The 16,268-nt window shown below is 53.8% G+C and overlaps 1 protein-coding gene across 4 annotated transcripts in view; it reads left to right on the top strand.

Annotated features, from left to right (window-relative positions):
- WDR59 (WD repeat domain 59) overlaps nucleotides 1-12,531 on the top strand; it is a 47,519-nt gene extending 34,988 nt beyond the window's left edge. For all 4 annotated transcript variants that reach the window (XM_050311155.1, XM_050311152.1, XM_050311153.1 and 1 more), the window contains 8 exons: nucleotides 2,455-2,588; nucleotides 3,984-4,065; nucleotides 5,652-5,764; nucleotides 6,780-6,927; nucleotides 7,020-7,092; nucleotides 8,350-8,476; nucleotides 8,872-9,014; nucleotides 10,878-12,531. In XM_050311155.1, coding sequence (XP_050167112.1) covers nucleotides 2,455-2,588; nucleotides 3,984-4,065; nucleotides 5,652-5,764; nucleotides 6,780-6,927; nucleotides 7,020-7,092; nucleotides 8,350-8,476; nucleotides 8,872-9,014; nucleotides 10,878-11,113 — 1,056 coding nt within the window. In that variant the 3' untranslated portion in view covers nucleotides 11,114-12,531. The remainder of the gene's footprint in view (nucleotides 1-2,454; nucleotides 2,589-3,983; nucleotides 4,066-5,651; nucleotides 5,765-6,779; nucleotides 6,928-7,019; nucleotides 7,093-8,349; nucleotides 8,477-8,871; nucleotides 9,015-10,877) is intronic.
- Nucleotides 12,532-16,268: the final 3,737 nt, after the last annotated feature.

Raw genomic sequence — 16,268 nt, 5'->3', positions numbered from 1 at the left:
TTGAATCTGTTCCCAAAAATGGGGCAGAGAACCTGCCTCGGGCAGAGGGAGCTCTCCATCGGCTGTAAGTCCTGGAGGCAGCTGGCTTACAGATGGTCAGGAGGTGGCAAGTTGCTCTCCAAATTACCTGCCAAGCTCTAGAAGCCCTTGTTGATAGCCCTGAAGAATGTGGTGCTGTGTCTGCCAGCCTGGGCTCAAACACCTGCTCAGACACAGCACAAGTAACAGCTTTTGTTGTGGGGAGCCTGGTAGCCCTTCCAGGAAGGTGCCTGAGCTCTTGCCCTGGTGGGATGTTGTTGTGCTGGGGCTCCCAAGCTTTGCTCAGGTACTGGTTTTGGCAGCTCCTCGCTGCACCCAGGAGACAGCATTTTCCTGCCCTCAGAAGGAATGGGATACAGGTGCCACTGTTAATTTGGGAACCTTGTTGTAATACAGCCCCCTCCTCCACCACAGGAAGGGCAGATAAATGTTTGGGTTATCACAAGAGGGTTAGCCTGCCCAGTGGCAAGAGAGGCAGAGCTGGTCCAGGCAGTGCCTTGATTAGGAGCTGAGGTATGAGGAGGTTGGTTGGGTCTCCCCCCTGACCCTGTTCTAGCCACCTTCCCCTGCACAGCACTTCTCAGCTTCAGGGTGCAGAGAAGTACTGCAGGCACATTCTGCTTGGATGAATTAGGGTGTGAGGGGTTGTGGCAGAGAAAACACCCTGCCCTAGACAGCCAGCTTCCCCAGAGCACTGGGTGCTGACAGCACTGTTCCTACCAGTGTTTGGCACCTCTGAATCTTGGGCCCTGTGCACACTCTGCTCCTCTTTACTCCGGGGAGTGCTGGAAGATCAGGGGAATGGTGATGCTCTGTCACATGAGCACGCCTGGAAAAACCCACCTTTGCCTCCTTCAAGGCTGAAATACCTTCCTCACTTACTGTCATACCTGTGCTGGAGCCTCTGATCCTCGGCTGCCCGGTGTCCAGAGCAGCTTTAGGAGTTGTTTCGCTTCCTGTGGTGTGTGCTGGAATCGTGCTCAGCATGGCAAGACCTTCTCAGCACATTGGCCTAAGCTTGGGCCAGGCAGGCAGTGAAGGAGGAATTAATCTTATAACAATAATATAATATAATAATTACAATAAATTTATAGCTATAATAAATAACTCATGAGGAGTTTTTTAAGGACGTTTTGTGTCTGATAAGCCTGCCCAGGTTTTCACAGGACTGCACGGCCGTGGTCAAAGGCCATTTGGCGTGCAGCCATCCCAGGGCTGGCCTCACACCCACAGTAGAGGTGACCCTGCTTGCAGGTCCAAGTCCTGCCCTTGCTGTAGCCCAGGCTGCTCTTTGGGAGCAGGGATGTGAGTTTGTGTGGGCTGTGTCTGCCTTGCAGAGTCATCAGCACCGGGCTGCTTCGCTGGCCCCTTCAGAGGGGCTGTTCTGCTTCCAGTAGAGGAGGAGGAAGCCCCAGCAGGAGTGCCTCAGGAGGCCTCCACAGCTCAGCATGACCAGGCACGTGGGCTCTGTGTGCCACTGAGGGAACACTCCATAGGGGAGCAGCATTGCAAAGCATCAGAACCCTGCGTAGCAGCCAGTGCTTCCCTTGGGAGAGCTCCAGTGCCTTCTGCCTGTTGTGCTGCTGCACATCCTCTCGTCCTGTCTCCTCACCCTCCCAGACCAAGGAGCTGGAAGAGGCCAGGATACCAGCCAAATACCCGGTGGTGTTTCACCCAGCCAAGGTAGCTGTATGCAGCTTGGCATTAAGAGGGCCTCTGTGTCTCTTACAGGGAGTATTTGGGAATCTTGGCTTCTTGTATCTGTTCCCTTTTGTTGGTTCCTGTCCTTCCTTCTCCCCCCTCTTACGTCCTGAGCCAGCTGTAAGTAGCTGTGAGCATGGTAGCTAAGGACCCTTGCTAGGAAAACTTGGGCCCTGCTTTATCATCTGCTGGTTGTTTGTTTGAAGCTGTTGATAAAGCAGGAGGTGGGAGCCCTGTGCTGGGGCTGAACAGGGCTGTGCTCACCCTGGAAGGGCAGACCTAGAGACAGTCTGGAGCTGCCGGCTTGCCCCGAGGCAATGTCTCTGTGCTGATCCTGGCTGAAGGCAGCCCTGGTCTGTGTGCAGAGGGTTCCCAGAGAATGAGAACTGAACAGTCCTCCTGCCAAACTTGCCCAGGTTTGATTGGCATCCCCGTGTTGATCTGTTCTCTTACTGGCTTTCACAGGGGAACTCACAAAGTACTTTTTGAGTGAGTTCGACCTTGAGCTCGCTGCCTTGACCTGCTTTTCCCTCCCTACAGATGGAGATGCTTGTTCTCCTGGGCATGCCATGGATGTTTTTCAGGGTAACACAGAGCCTTCTGAAAGGCAGGTTTGGGTGCTGCTTGCATTATTCCTGACCCCAGTGCTTTGTTCCCTGTCCCGAGCGCTCTGCCATCCCCTTCCCCAGTAACACACGGCCGTTCGTTCCGCAGAAATCGAGGAGGTGGAAAAGCAAACGAGAGGGGACGGATGCCAACAACCGACCCATCAAAGCTGCTGGGAAAGTTATTATCCAGGATATTTCCTGCTTGCTGCCTGTCCACAAGCTGCTGGGGGAGCTCTACATGTGAGTGTGTACGCGCTGCCATCCCCTCCCAAATGGAAGCGGCGGTTTTTGGCACTACTGGGCTTTAATCCTGACAAATTCAGCGCTGATCTTTGAATGTTTCTCTACCTTCTTCCTCTGTTCTTGTCTGGCCCCTTTTTTTATGGTACCTCTCTGCCTGTGAGAGGGGACTTGTCTCCTGTAAATCTGGAAAGTGGGAGGGAAGAAATTTGTGATGGGGTGCTCTAAATAGAGTTTAAAGTGGCACTTCAGCATCATCACTTATGGGTTCAGGTTTTCACCAACTAAAGAGAGGAATTATCAGTACAAATTCTTTTTCAGGTCTCATGTTAAATTCTACACTTAAATTAAGCACAGGCTTCAAAATCTCAGTAAATCCACATTTTTGTTCTATAAAATTGTTAATAGCTCATAAGGCTTTTTAATTTCAGAAGTATTTGGCAACTTGTTTGTACATGCCAAGTCTGTACTGCAAGTTGTTCTGCCTTAATGGCAAGGAGGGGGTTCTGTGAGCATTTTGTGGGGTTTGGGTTTTTTTTTTAAACAAAGGGCTTCCCTTTTCCAAACTTTCTAAATCATACAGTTACAAAACCTCTGTTCCTGAATTTTTTCTTTCTTAGCTTAGGTAATACTGACTGGTCCTTCATGGAATTTCCAGTCTATGGACATTCAGGGAAGAAGCAGATTTCCTTCCTTAAAGCTGGAGGGGGAAGGGGGGTCGGAAGAGAGGAAAAACTCCCCTTCCTTCTCTCTTTTTCTATATTATCAAAAAGAATGTTCTTTAAAAAAACCTGTTGGACCTTTCTGCTTGGGATATGTCATGTAAACAGCCTGACCCTTTTCCATATGCCTTAAAACCTTTAGCAGTGTTGAAGTGTTAAGAGCCTTGTGAAGATTTCTGATGACAAGCAGAAAAGTCCAGGTGGGTTTTCCCCAGCCCACCTTGCCAGCCCCTCAGAGGCTTCCCAGTGGATGTGTTTTCCTACTTGGGAACAGGCTGGAGGCCATCCTGATTCTCCACAGCATTCCACCATCTCCCTCCAGGTCAATCAGAGCCGAATGGAAACAGCTCTTAGGGATAGGAATGATTCTGGGCTTGGTGATATCCTGGCACTGGTGTGATATCTTTGGGAAATGGTGCTGCTTGGGGTCAGTCCCAGCTAGTGTGGAGCTGCACTTGATGTGTGGTGTATTAGGGAAAATGAACACTAGGAGAAGGACAGCAGTGATCCCTGAGTAACAGAAGGAAGGCAGGGGATCCCGGCCATGTGAGCAGGCTTGTACTGACCAGGAGCTTCTGGGCTGCTCATGCTGCCAGCACCACATTCCCCCTATCCCTCCCCACCTTCATAGGAGATGTGCCAACGAGAGCTGAGCTCCCTCCTTTCTCTTCAGATTGAATGTGAATAACATCCAGGAGACGTGCCAGAAGAACGCTGCCTCGGCCTTGGCTGTGGGACGCAGGGATCTGGTGCAGGTATGGCACGGAATCACACCTGTGCTACCCTCAAATGGCTTGTGCTGCCACTGTGACACCCAAACAGCCGCCTGGGTTCAGCAGGAAGCCTCTGGTTGGTGAACAGAGGCCTGTGGAACAGCTGCCAAGGTGGTCCCCACCTCGCTGGCTCTTGGCATGGGGAGATTCCCTCCCAGGGCTGCAAGCAGATTGTTTATGCCCTTTGCCAAACTGAGTGAAGCACATTTTTCAGGGAATTCCTGTAGGCAAATTGAGGAATGCAGCCTGCTTTTGAGTCATCCAGTGGAGTAACTGTGCACAGAGTTGCCTAGCTGCTGTCAGCATTCTGATCCAGAATTCTTTTCTTTTACTCGTGTAATCGCTCCCATTGTTTGGCATTCATGTGTGCTAACTAGGTGCTAACTGCAGCTAGCTTCTCCCGAGGGACCCCAAAATGGGGCTGGCTACTTGTCTTCAGCTGAAAATAGGAGACAAATAGCTCTTGTGGCCCATCCTTTTCTCTGTGATTAGTCCATTGCAACAGGCAGAACATTTGGCAGGATGCAGGAGCACCTGAAGGAGCTGGGAGCTGGCAGTGACAGAGCAGCTGGGCACATCTAGAGCTGGGCAGGCAGCATGCACAGGCTTACCTGATGTGATCCAAAGCAAACTCAGGCTGTTGTTTTGCTTCATGGTGGATTCTGCTGGACCCAGAGAGAGAAAGTAGTTCTGGTTCCCCTTTGTCTGTGCTTCCCCTCGCAGTCTGGTTTGCTCTCATTGGACCAGAGCTTGGGTGGAGTAACTTCAGCAGGATTTCTATGAGATCCCTCTGTTTCTGGCTTGTTTTTCTCTGTCCATGTAAGTCCAGCCTGTATTGCAGCTGTCCCAGCAGACACAGAGGCTCGAGTGGCAGGTTACGTGTCCGATGTGCTCTGGAGCAGTGTAGGAAGTGGTGTCTTTCCTGGTTCCTCTCTGCTCTCCCATACTCAGCCCTGTCCTTGTTTCGGTTTCTTTTCTGTTTCTTTCTGTCTGGTTTCACCGTGAGCAGCCCTGGGATTGCTGTTCTTTTACTTGGATAATGTGATTTTTTTACTTTTCCGTGTTGCCTGTTCTCTGATTTAACTGGTTAAACTTCTGAATTAGAAGTGGCAAACTGTGCTCCTGTCTGTGCCAGGCTGTGCTAGGAGAACAGTGTCCAGTAACACTCAGAACGCATCAAAAGATACTTTTTATGCACAAACTGATTTACCAGTAAACTTTCTGCCACCAGCCATCTCCAAAAACAAGAACTGTATCAAAGCTAAACCCTTTTGAAGCTCGTGAATATAAAATTTACTAATAGATTTGTTAAGCTGACAGATATAGACTGTTCTGCTTTCACATTTAACCCAAACTCAGAGCAAGTGGGAAAAGAGGAAAGCTTTGGTTTTGCGTTATTCTCTGTATTACTTGTGACACAGAGACCGAAACTGTTTCCTGCTGTCAGGGGGAAAAAAAAAGAAAAGCAAGCTCCATTATTATCTGTGTGTGAATTTGTGCACACCTATGCCCTGGGAGTGTGGTTATTCCTAATTGTAGCTTTGCTGCTTTTCCTTCCTGTCTGCCAGGTTTGGTCACTGGCCATGGTAGCCACTGATCTCTGTCTCGGACCGAAGTCTGACCCAGATTTGGAGATACCTTGGGCACAACATCCATTTGGACGTCAATTACTGGAGTCCTTGTAGGTGTCTGGGTGCCGGGGAGGGGCTGGGAATGGTTGCTGCAGCAGAGCCCTCCATAGCTGTGTCCGTGTGAGGCTCATTTGGGCTCTGGAGCAGTGCCACAGCGGGGATTGTTCTCCCCTCTCGAGCCCGCAGTGCCCCACAAAGGGGAGCTCCAAATGTGTTCATGGCACATGGGAGGCAGCACTTGGCCTTCCAGCTGTCACCCAGATCTTCCTGGGCTGGCACTGAGCAACAGCCAGGCACGGGTGGAGCTCTGCTTTCCAGCAGTGCCTGATCTGGACATGTGGGGTTCCTGCTCCCCACTGACCGAGCCTGTTGGGGCAGCAGCTTTTTTCACCTTCAGACTCCCTGTTGCCATGTAGCATTACTGGGAAATCATTCCAGTGGTCTCAAAGCCTAGTGTTAGCTACAGATGTCTTCCAGATAGTGAATCTGCTCAGGAGGGCACGTAATTAGTAACTGATATTACAGTTAGTAATTGCATCTGTTGATACACCCTGTTTGGAGGCACAGGATTTGTGTGGTGTACTTTCCATACTGTTGATTAGCTGAGCCCTCTCCTGCTCCATGGCAGCAGTGGGAGTGGAGCACGGGTTGTTCTTCATCACTCTCAGTCTTCAGAGCAAACCAGAAATTTCCCAGCCATCCAAAAAACCTGCAGTGGGATTTTGCCTTGTGATCTGGATGTGGGATGCTTGCACCCCAGAGGGCTTTGTCAGACAGATGTTGTGGCTGGGAGTGAGTCTGATGGCTCCAGTGTTTCATCAGGCCACGAGTACTGCTGGATTCCCAGAGCTCCTGTTTTTCTCCCACCAGTTAGGCCATGAGCATTTTCAGGAGAACTTGCCTTCTCAGAGGTGTGGCAGAAAAGCCAGCCCAGTCCCTCAGAGCACACGTGTGAGCAGTCATGTCCCCCAGACCATGTGGCAGGCTGGCAATCAGCTACCCTGGGGTCTCTGTGGTTTTGCTGCTGAATTCTGCCCGGTCTCACACTGTCCTTTCGTTTCCCAGGCTGGCTCATTACTCACAGCTCCACGATGTGCAGACCCTGGCCATGCTCTGCAGTGTGTTTGAAGCCCAGTCCAGGCTACAGGGGTGCCCCAACTCCTACGGCCCCTTTCCTCAGCGTGCCTCCAACCTGGCCTCCCACAGCCGATACGTACGGTCACCGTTTCTTTCACGTTTGTCTTGAATACCTTCGAACATCTCTCATGCAGATGACATGATTTCTTCTCCTTTCTCCCTCAACAGCCCAGCTTTACTTCCTCTGGCTCCTGTTCCAGCATGTCAGACCCTGGAATTGGCACCGGAGGCTGGAACATAGGTACGAGACCAGGGTAAATAAAGGAGTCTCCCTCCCTTCTGGCCGAGGTTTTAGATGCTCCTGTGGTGGGGAAAGGAGGGAGTTAGTACTGGCTGTGATTGCAGGTGTGCTCTGCCAGAGCAGCTCTGTGGGGTTTGGCCAACATGGTGTGATTCCATGGCTGGAATTGAGCAGGACTTGCAGTATCTGTGTCGAGGTTTCTGCAGTTCTGCACCTTCTGACTTCAGTAGATACTGTCTGACTGGTCTTTGGAGAAGGCCTTTACTCATGCCAACTACTCCTGCTAATTTCCTTGTCCTTCATGTGCCTGGACATGGTTCCCAGGATTAGCTGCTCCATCACCTCCCCAGGGATCAAGCTGGGGCTGACTGGCCTGCAGTTCCCTGGGTCCTCCTCCTTGTCCTTTTTGAAGGCAGGAGTGGCATTTGCCATCCTCCAACCCTGAGGCACCTCTCCCAGTCACCACAGTCATTCAGTGAGTATTGAGAGAGCCCTTGAAATGTCATCAGCCAGCTAATTCCACAGGGTCCAGGGGGAAAAGCAATGCTGTGCCTTCTCCTGTCACTGGAAAAACAGCAGCAGTTGGCAAGACTGGGTTCCTGGTGCCATGAATATCTGAGCTGCAAAGGTGACAAAGACTGGTCACTCCTAAGGGCTCCCATGTCAGAGTTGAAGCTGTTGGCTAATTCCTAGCGATATACACGGCCTGGGGCAGCACCAGCCCTGTTAGCACCAATCTGTGAGTTTTCAGTGTGCTATCAAGGCATCTATGACATGGGGAAGAGGGGAGGATGGGGGTTAGCAGAGCAGATGTTGCCTTGCAGCAGTTATTAGCAGTCATCTCCCTGCCCCGGGGCAGGGCCTTGCATACAGAGGCCCCTTTACGTAACAGCAGCCCTGGTGATGAGAGTCCTCCCTCTCTAGGAAAGAGCAGCCCAGGTCTGCCAGGGATAGCATTCCCAAACAAACTCCATGGCATTGGTTGCCTGGTTACTTTCTGTCTAAAGCCCAAGGCAAAAGGGGTCCCTCCACGTTAGATTTCTCTGCCTGGTGATCCCCGTGCCCGTCCTGTCACCAGAAGTGCAGTGGAAGCACGTGGGGAGTAGAGGCTGGCACTTGGTTCTCAGAGGCAGGGCAGTGTTTGTGGGAATGGTACAACGTGTCAGAGAGAAACCTGTGGGGGTGCAGACCTGTGGGCTCCCCTGTCCCTTCCTGAGGCTGGTTGTGACCGGGCTCACAGCCTCTTGGTGCTTGCAGCAAACAAAGACACGGAGCAGGCCTCCACCCCCTGGTGCGAGTCTTCCCCGGATGACTTCCGCTACGGAAACCTGATGTATCCTGACCATCGGGAGCGGGAGAAAGACCAGCATGAGAAAAACAAGAGGTAGGTTACTGTGTGCCTCGGGGTTGTTCAGGCAAGTGTGACCCCCGTGTCCAAGTCCCCTGGGACTCCATCACCAGGTCTCTGGTGCTGTGCAGTACCACACCTACCCCTAGACCTTACCATCCACGTAGTCACTTGGAGAAGCTTCATCCTGCAGGTCAACACTGCTGGGATTACACATGATACATCCCTAAGTGGCCCTGGCCCCAGAGGGCAGTCCACCCACGGAGCCTGCAGAAGAGGTGGAGGCCAGGGCAGTTCTTAGAGCTCAGCAGCGTTTCAGCAGCACGTGGGAAGTGTTGCATTGATAGCAACATCACTGCACAGCCATCACTGGAAAGAGCCTTGCGACCAGAGCCTCTGAGAGACAGTCACTAGCCTGTTTGCTCCTCTAGGCTGCTGGATCCTGCCAACACTCAGCAGTTCGATGACTTTAAGAAGTGCTACGGAGAAATCCTTTATCGCTGGGGCCTGCGGGAGAAGCGGGCGGAGGTGCTGAAGTTTGTCTCGTGTCCCCCTGATCCCCACAAAGGAATTGGTGAGTGGCTGCTCCAGTTGCCCAGGCAGGGTCACAGCTCTGCCTCAGGAGCTTAGGAACATGCAGTCTGCAGGGTGGGATGTGTCACAGACTGAGCAAGGACAACATTTATCTGAGAGACCCATCCGGGGGAGTCACGAGGGTTTAAAATGATGTTACAGGTGTGATTGAACCATGGCATGAATCGTTCCAAAGGGTTAATAATGGCAAACCAGATATTTAATATGAATAAAATATGAAGGTTTTATTGAAATTGATGATAATAATGATAATGATTGGACTAAAAAGGCTTTAAACAGAATTATTTACTGCACAGTATAGAAAGTTTAAATGACTAATATAGGGCACTGGTTATTAAATCAGTAATATCAAAGCTAGCTTAGTAATTATCATGTAGACATTGATGTTACTCACCCATAGCAGTGGCCATGGGCAAATTTCACTCACCCTTGAGGAGTGACCTTCAGGGGTGTCCCCACCCAAGGGAAGGATCTTCATACACACCTAAGGGAGGTGTGTTAGAACTTCCCACCATTTAAAAGTGGGACTGTCTTTCGTAGTATGAAGTGATTGACTGTCGGTCCTACAATTTTAGATAAAATGTCATCCTGCCTGCTCAGCAGAATGTGCTTTATTTTTTAATAAGATGCTGTCAGCTCTTTGGTTTCTTCTTCTGTAAACATCTGCCTCTCCCTTCCCTACCAGGGCTTTGCTATCCCTGTTGATGCCAGCTTTGGTGAGGAAGCATTTGTCTTACCTATCCGTGTGATAGGTCTAGGTTGATCAAGCTGGTTTCAGCATCCTTCAGCACTAAAAGCAGCAGGACCCCCCCTGCTCAATCCATCACCAATAGCTTGCAAATAAGGCAAAATCCAAGCTGGTTTCCTCCTGCTGAGGCAGAGCCTCCTCCTACACGGATGAAGAGTGCCCACTGGTCACTGAAACGTCACTGAAATTGTGGCATTTAACCTCTGACAGAGGTTAGCTCTGCCACTAAATGTGTCTGACTTCCTCCCTGCTCTGGGTGGAGATGAGGCTTGCAGGTGTTGGTTCAAGGGCTGTGACATCTCTCCAGCAAAGCTGGAAATGCGCACACTGCCATGCCAGCAGCGCTCAGCTCTGTGCTGATGGATGTCCTTCATTCCCTCTGAGTAAAAGCTCAGGCACACCCTGTCCTCCTTGATTCTGGGTTGAAGTGTCCTTATGTTAAAACTGCAAGATCTCTAAGTGGGTGAGCTAGTCAAGAAATAGGCAAAGAGAACTTTTCTCCCAGAATATTTTCCGTAGTGTAGATGCCCAGCCTAAGCACAGCTGCCAGAACGTCTTCCCAGACCCCTGGGGACAGATGTGCTTAAGCTGTGGGGACAGAAGCAGGTGAGGGATGCCAGAGAAGGAGCAGTTGCCTCACCTTGTCACCCAGAATGACTCTTGGAGAGTAACTGGAGTAAAAATTGCTGCTTGTTGCCTCTCCACGGCTGACAGGGCACTGTGCAGGCATCAAGTGCCTTGGGTACAGTCTGGGTCCTCTCTCTGTGATGAGAAATAGAGGCTGTTCTTGTTTGTCAGTGGCAGTGGTGAGAGGCAGAGGAGACAAGGGGAAGCCTTCACGTTTCAGTGTTGATGGAAATCCAACAGCCGTTCCCAGCAGACAGCTGTATCTGTCAGGGGGATTAGTGGGCCACTTGGTGCCCTGACGCTCCGACTGCCCGTTCCTTGATCAAACCAAGATCTCCAGATCTCCTGGGGGAGCTTTGGGGCAGGTCTCTTGGGCAGTGGGTTCAGGGAGCTCATCTGCTGATGGGGGGCTGCTGCATCCGTGGTTCCACACTAACCGTGCTCTCTGCCTTCCTTCCCTGCCGGCAGAGTTCGGCGTGTACTGCAGCCACTGCCGCAGCGAGGTGCGCGGCACCCAGTGCGCCGTCTGCAAGGGCTTCACCTTCCAGTGCGCCATCTGCCACGTGGCCGTGCGCGGCTCCTCCAACTTCTGCCTGACGTGCGGGCACGGGGGCCACACCAGCCACATGATGGAGTGGTTCCGCACGCAGGAGGTGTGTCCCACGGGCTGCGGGTGCCACTGCCTGCTCGAGAGCACCTTCTGAGCCGGGGGGACGGCAGCCCCGGCGCGGGGTGGAGCGTGTCGTTCCCCAGCCCTGCCGAGCCAGCCCCGCTCCGCGGTGTCCGGAGGGGATCGGCGCGAGGAGCTGAAGGAGGATGTCCTGCGCTGTGGTGATGTTTACAGGTGCTTCCAGTGCTCCTGCACTTCACGGGTCGCTTTCAGGCTGATTGGACTGAACTCCCTGTGTCCATTGCTGGCGATGGATGCCAGGCCAGAAGAACTGCTCTCTCCTGCAGAGGGGTGTGTGGACGTTGGTTCGTTTGGGATGAGGGGGTGTTTGAAAGCTCCCCTGGGAAGAGCCCACCTGGCAGAGCCAAACTCACTCCGGTGATGTGGTGTCTTTCCAGGTGCCTCCTTACAGGGGCTCACAGTGAGCAGAACAGTTGTTTGACACACTTAGGGCAGAAATAATTCTCAAGCAACAGTGAGCTCTAACGGTGAGCTGTAAATGGCGCTTGAAGAGCAAAGAGTCTGTGAGACTGCTCAGAGTTACTTCTGGAAGCAGCAGGGCCCTTATTTTGAATGGCTGTTTACATCACTTAGATTTCCCCATAAGGCAAGGGAAGGAAATGGCATTTTTCAGCATTACTTCTTAAATGGCTTCCTGCTCACTGGTCAGTACCTGTGGCTGGTGCAGAAACCCCAAGGTCCCTGGGGTCAGTTGCTTCCAGCAGTTCTAGTACTGCTAGGCTTTAAGGTGTCTCCATCTCGTGCTCTGACCAGGTGATACAATGCACTTTAACCTGTCCCTGCCTTGTTGCTGACACTTCCTGGTGACTGGGAAAGGCACCTGCCTTTGAGTATGGGATCCACTTTGTCTTTCCTTAGATGGTGGCATGTTGGAAAGCCTTTGTTTCCTCACTGAGAAAACACAAGGACACTTGTTCCATGCAACTCCTTTTGGCTGTTGTCTCCAAGCTCTGCAGGGAAAATTATGGATAATTTGAGAAATGCTGCTGCTGTGCTTGAGTGATGAGGCTCCTGAGCCAGGGAGGCTGCAGTTTCTAGGGAAAAAGGGGTTTTTCTCCCTGTGGAGCTTCAGTTGGAGAATGTATGGATCTGTCTGTTGGGGCCATGCCCGCTGGGCACTTGCAGCCCGAGGTGCTGCTGTGCGGTGAATGCACACCCAGAGTGCACAGGCTGTGCCTCTCTGGGCTGGGCTCAGCCTGAGCTTTGGGTTTGGGTGAATGTGTGGTCAGGGATGAGCCTGCTGGGGCTGCTCCCACCCGTGCCAGCGCTGCTCCCTCCCTCCCGTGCTTGCCTGCTGAGCGGGGCCCCCTGCCATGCCTGCTCCCAACCCCTGTGCTAGCTCAGGCTGTGGGATCCTGCTGTGGAATAAACAGATGTGTATCTTAAAACACTTACAACATTAAAATTATTTTTTTAAGTGCTGTTCTGATAGAACTTGGTGTTGCTCTGCTGGTTCTCTGCCCCCAGCAGCTCTCCCTCCCAGCTGTGGTGATGTGTGTCCCACCCATGGCCCTCTCCTTGCACCCCAAACCAGGGGGCTCAGTAGCTGGGAGGCTGCTGTGTCCCCCAGCCCTGCCTGGGATGATGTGCTGGCACGTGGCACAACAGCCTGGGAACTGCCTGGGAACTGCCTGCAGTCGAGGCTCCTCCTGGGACAGCGAAGCCAGGCAGCACCTGAGCTGTGGGTGACCAAAACCCCTCCTCCTGCAGGCTGGGGAGGCCCCGGGCAGCGTCTGCCCCTGAGTGAAGCACTGGGGTCCTGCCCGGCGCCGTGGCAGCCCTGGGGCCAGGCTGCTCCATGCCAGGAGCTGCAGGGAGAGGGCTCCCACCCTCCTCTTCCTACGTGACAGCCATTCAGCTTGCGAGTATTTTCATTTCCATGCTTGAGTGCTCCCGTAGCTTGGAAGGGAAGGGAGACTTGTTATTGAAAGGTGCTGGACCGACAAATCGTGGTATTTAGTGTGTTATTACAGTCCATTACGGTCGATCTCCATAGCACGGGAACAGCCCTGAGGAGCACGGCCGGCACTTCAGAGGAAGGAGGAAAAGCCCTTGCCCTGGCTGTTTGTGCAGCCCTGCACAGATAGGTGGAATTTCTTCCCGGATGCTGCAGGCAGTTCTCTCACACCCTGCAGCATGGCTGGTGGTTGTTTTGGGAGCAGTCTCACTCGATGCAGGAGTGATTATTGCAACGAAACAGGAATGACATTCCCACCTGCCTGGAGCCGGGCAAAGAGAGAAACATGGCTGTCTTCGCTGTGCTGTGCAGCAGTAAATGGTCAGAAATGGGGTGTGCTGGTGCTCCCACAGCAGTCCCTCCTGCACTGCCCCCCAACTGCTTGTCCCTGATCCCACCCGCTGTTTGCAATAACTTGGGAAAGGACAACAAGTTCCCCAGTGTGGCCAAATCTCACTCTGAATTTCAGGCTTCAGGGAAGGGAGACGAGGCAGGCACTGCTCAGGCAGCGAGTCTTGGCACAGAGTGTGCGCCAGACCAGCTCTGGGGACGCTGCCATGCTCAGGCCAGGTGAATCAAAAAGAGCCTCCAGCGGATGGACGGTGCCAAGGGCTGCGGTCAGTGGTGCTGCGGGGCAGGGGTGCCCCATCGTGGTTTGTGCGGGCACAGGAGCGAGGGGACACTGGATTGAACTTGGCACGAGGCGGGAGCGAGCTCCTCACGCGCCGCGTGGGACGGGTGTCAAACCACTTCCCTCGGGGCATCTCCGGTGCCAAGGGTTTGCCAAGGCTCCAGGAGCGGCTGGACACTGCCAGGGAAGGGAACTGCACCCCGGTGCAGAGAGCCCTGCCCGTGTGAGCCCAGCCAGCAGCTCCCTGCAGAGATGCCCACGCGCCCCGCAGCTGCTCTGGCACCTTCCAGGCCAGTGCAGGGGAGGGTGGTGGGTGCGTGAGACCTTTGGTCCGACCCTGAGCAGCTGCTTGCCAAAACTTGCTTCAGCTGCCTGCCAAGTGCATCCCAAGGGCTGTTACCTGTGTATCCATGCTGGCTTTCCCAAGGACTGAGCTGCAAGAGAGAGAAAGCTCCCACGACAGCCCACGCTGTGCTCTCAAGGCCACCATCAGCTTTTTAAACCCTTTGTGTTCTCCTTCTAAGGGTATAACGAGCATGGTGTGCCTTCTCTGTCCCCACTGAGGCTTTCCATGTGTGGAGAAGGAAGCTTAATCCCTGATGATCAGAGTTTGGCAGAGAAACGAGGAGTGATGATAGCAGAGAGGGAAAACCTTTCCCCATGGATGCAGCACCCTGCAGTGTCTGTATTGGCCTCCATTTCCTCAGTGGCCACAGCCCCATTATCCCAGCATCAGCCCCTCCAGCACTGCAGGGCCTGATACTGCCCAAAGCCAGAGGCACATTCCTGCTGTCTGCCTTGTGCCAGCCCCAGCGTCTGCCTGGTGGGTAAACCAGTTCAGGAACTGATGAGCCAAAGCCGTTTGGCTGCTCTCATTTCAGCTGCTCTCTGATTAGCAGCGACTGCACTCCTGGTGCCGCCTGTCCCAAGGGGCAGGCCATTGGCACAGCCCTCTTCTGCCCATTTGGAGCTGTTGTGGTGGTGTCTGCTGTACAGCTCGATGCCAGCACCATCCCTGTCGCCAGTGCCACCCTGCTCAGTGCATCCCTGCTCTGCAGTTGACAGGGTCCCCTGCTCCCCCACCCTGGAGGGACACTCCTGTCCCTTGCACGGGGGACAGAGCCCCACCAGGAAGCCCAGGAGCTGTTGGCAGACAGGCTGTCAGCTCTCAGCAGGCTGGCTGATGTGTCCAAGCCCTGCTGCAGCTCAGCCAGGGACCACAACCCCCCATGTGCTCGGGGGAGGGCGGCAGTGGAGACCCAGAGGTGCAGCCAGCAGCTTTGCCCCTCGTGGGCCGGCAAAGGCTGGACCCATCTCTGCCATGAACTGCGGCTGCACGTGAGCCCCCAGCGTGGCCCTGGGCAGCACGTGGTGCCCAAGGGACCTGGACATTCCAAAGCCCAAGGTAGGGCTGGGCTGCAAGGGCAAGACCAGCTGGTGCAGACTGTGGTGGGGTCATGGGCAAAGTCCTCTCCATCTCCCCCAGCACCCCACAAAGGGATAGGGGCCACTGCGCCTGCCCTGAGCATACCTGGGGTCTGTGCCCACCTGGTTTGGGGGTTGGGGGCAATGGCCTCTGACTGAGAACCACGGCACGTTTGGGTCTTCCTCTGCCCCTCACCTTGCCCTCATGCTCACCCCAAAATCCTTTATCTCCACCCAGGAACCACCCTGCTGCCCCAAAGGTCAGCACCAGACTCAGCTCACCCACCAGGACTGGGGCCACCATGGAGGGTATTGGGGACCCCCCTGGGAGAGCAGGATATCCCATCCCAGCACTTCCTTTGGGAACTCCCAGCAGCCTCTCAGGACTCCTCCACCCTCTGGCCCTTCCACCCAGCCCCCAAGGATGTTTTTGCCCACCAGCCCAAAAACCCCTCCGAGGGATCCCCTAGGTACCCTGCAGCAACCCCAGCCAGCAGCATGCTCACCCCAAACCCCTCTGCTCCCATCGGGGTGCAGAATCAACCTGCCCCCCCAACAGAGGACTTTTCCCTGAGCAGATGGCAGGGCCGTTCCAGGAGCCGGGCGGGAATGTGGAGCCAGCGCCGACCGCCACAGCAGGTTTTGCATCCGCCTTGATTAAAGGCTCCCTGAACACCCGGCTGTGCCTGCCAGCACCCCACAGCACCCCAAAGCCGGGGGGCTGGGGTGGTGTGATGACCCACCCTTGCAGGTGGGGCCGGGGGGGCTCCCCATTCTTGGAATGGCAAACCCCACCTTAATCACCGGTTGCAGCCCGGTGTGGTCGGCAACGCCAACATTTGCTGGCTCGTGGCCAGCCCCTGTGGTCAAGGGTGTCACCCCAAAGCAGCACCCCCACTTCAGAGGGAAGGTTTTTCAACAAATTGTGGGAAAGCTCCTTTCTTGTCATTCTTTGTGATTCCTTTGGCTGTGATTCTTTGGGTGGTTTGGGACTGCTTCATGCCCTGCCCCACCAGTTAATTACAAATTTGATCAAATATTGAAATAAATCTGCAAACAGACAGAGGGGAGGATGTAGTTCCTGGTGGTAAGTGATGCGGGGGTGGGCTGGCATGTGAGGGACCCCAGGAGAGACCCCTGCTCTCTGAGGGGCTC

The sequence above is a fragment of the Myiozetetes cayanensis genome, unplaced genomic scaffold (genome assembly GCF_022539395.1).
Source record: "Myiozetetes cayanensis isolate MyiCay16 unplaced genomic scaffold, myiCay2020 scf16, whole genome shotgun sequence".
Classification (NCBI taxonomy): Eukaryota; Metazoa; Chordata; class Aves; order Passeriformes; family Tyrannidae; genus Myiozetetes; species Myiozetetes cayanensis.
This window is presented reverse-complemented; position numbering and strand designations above follow the sequence as displayed.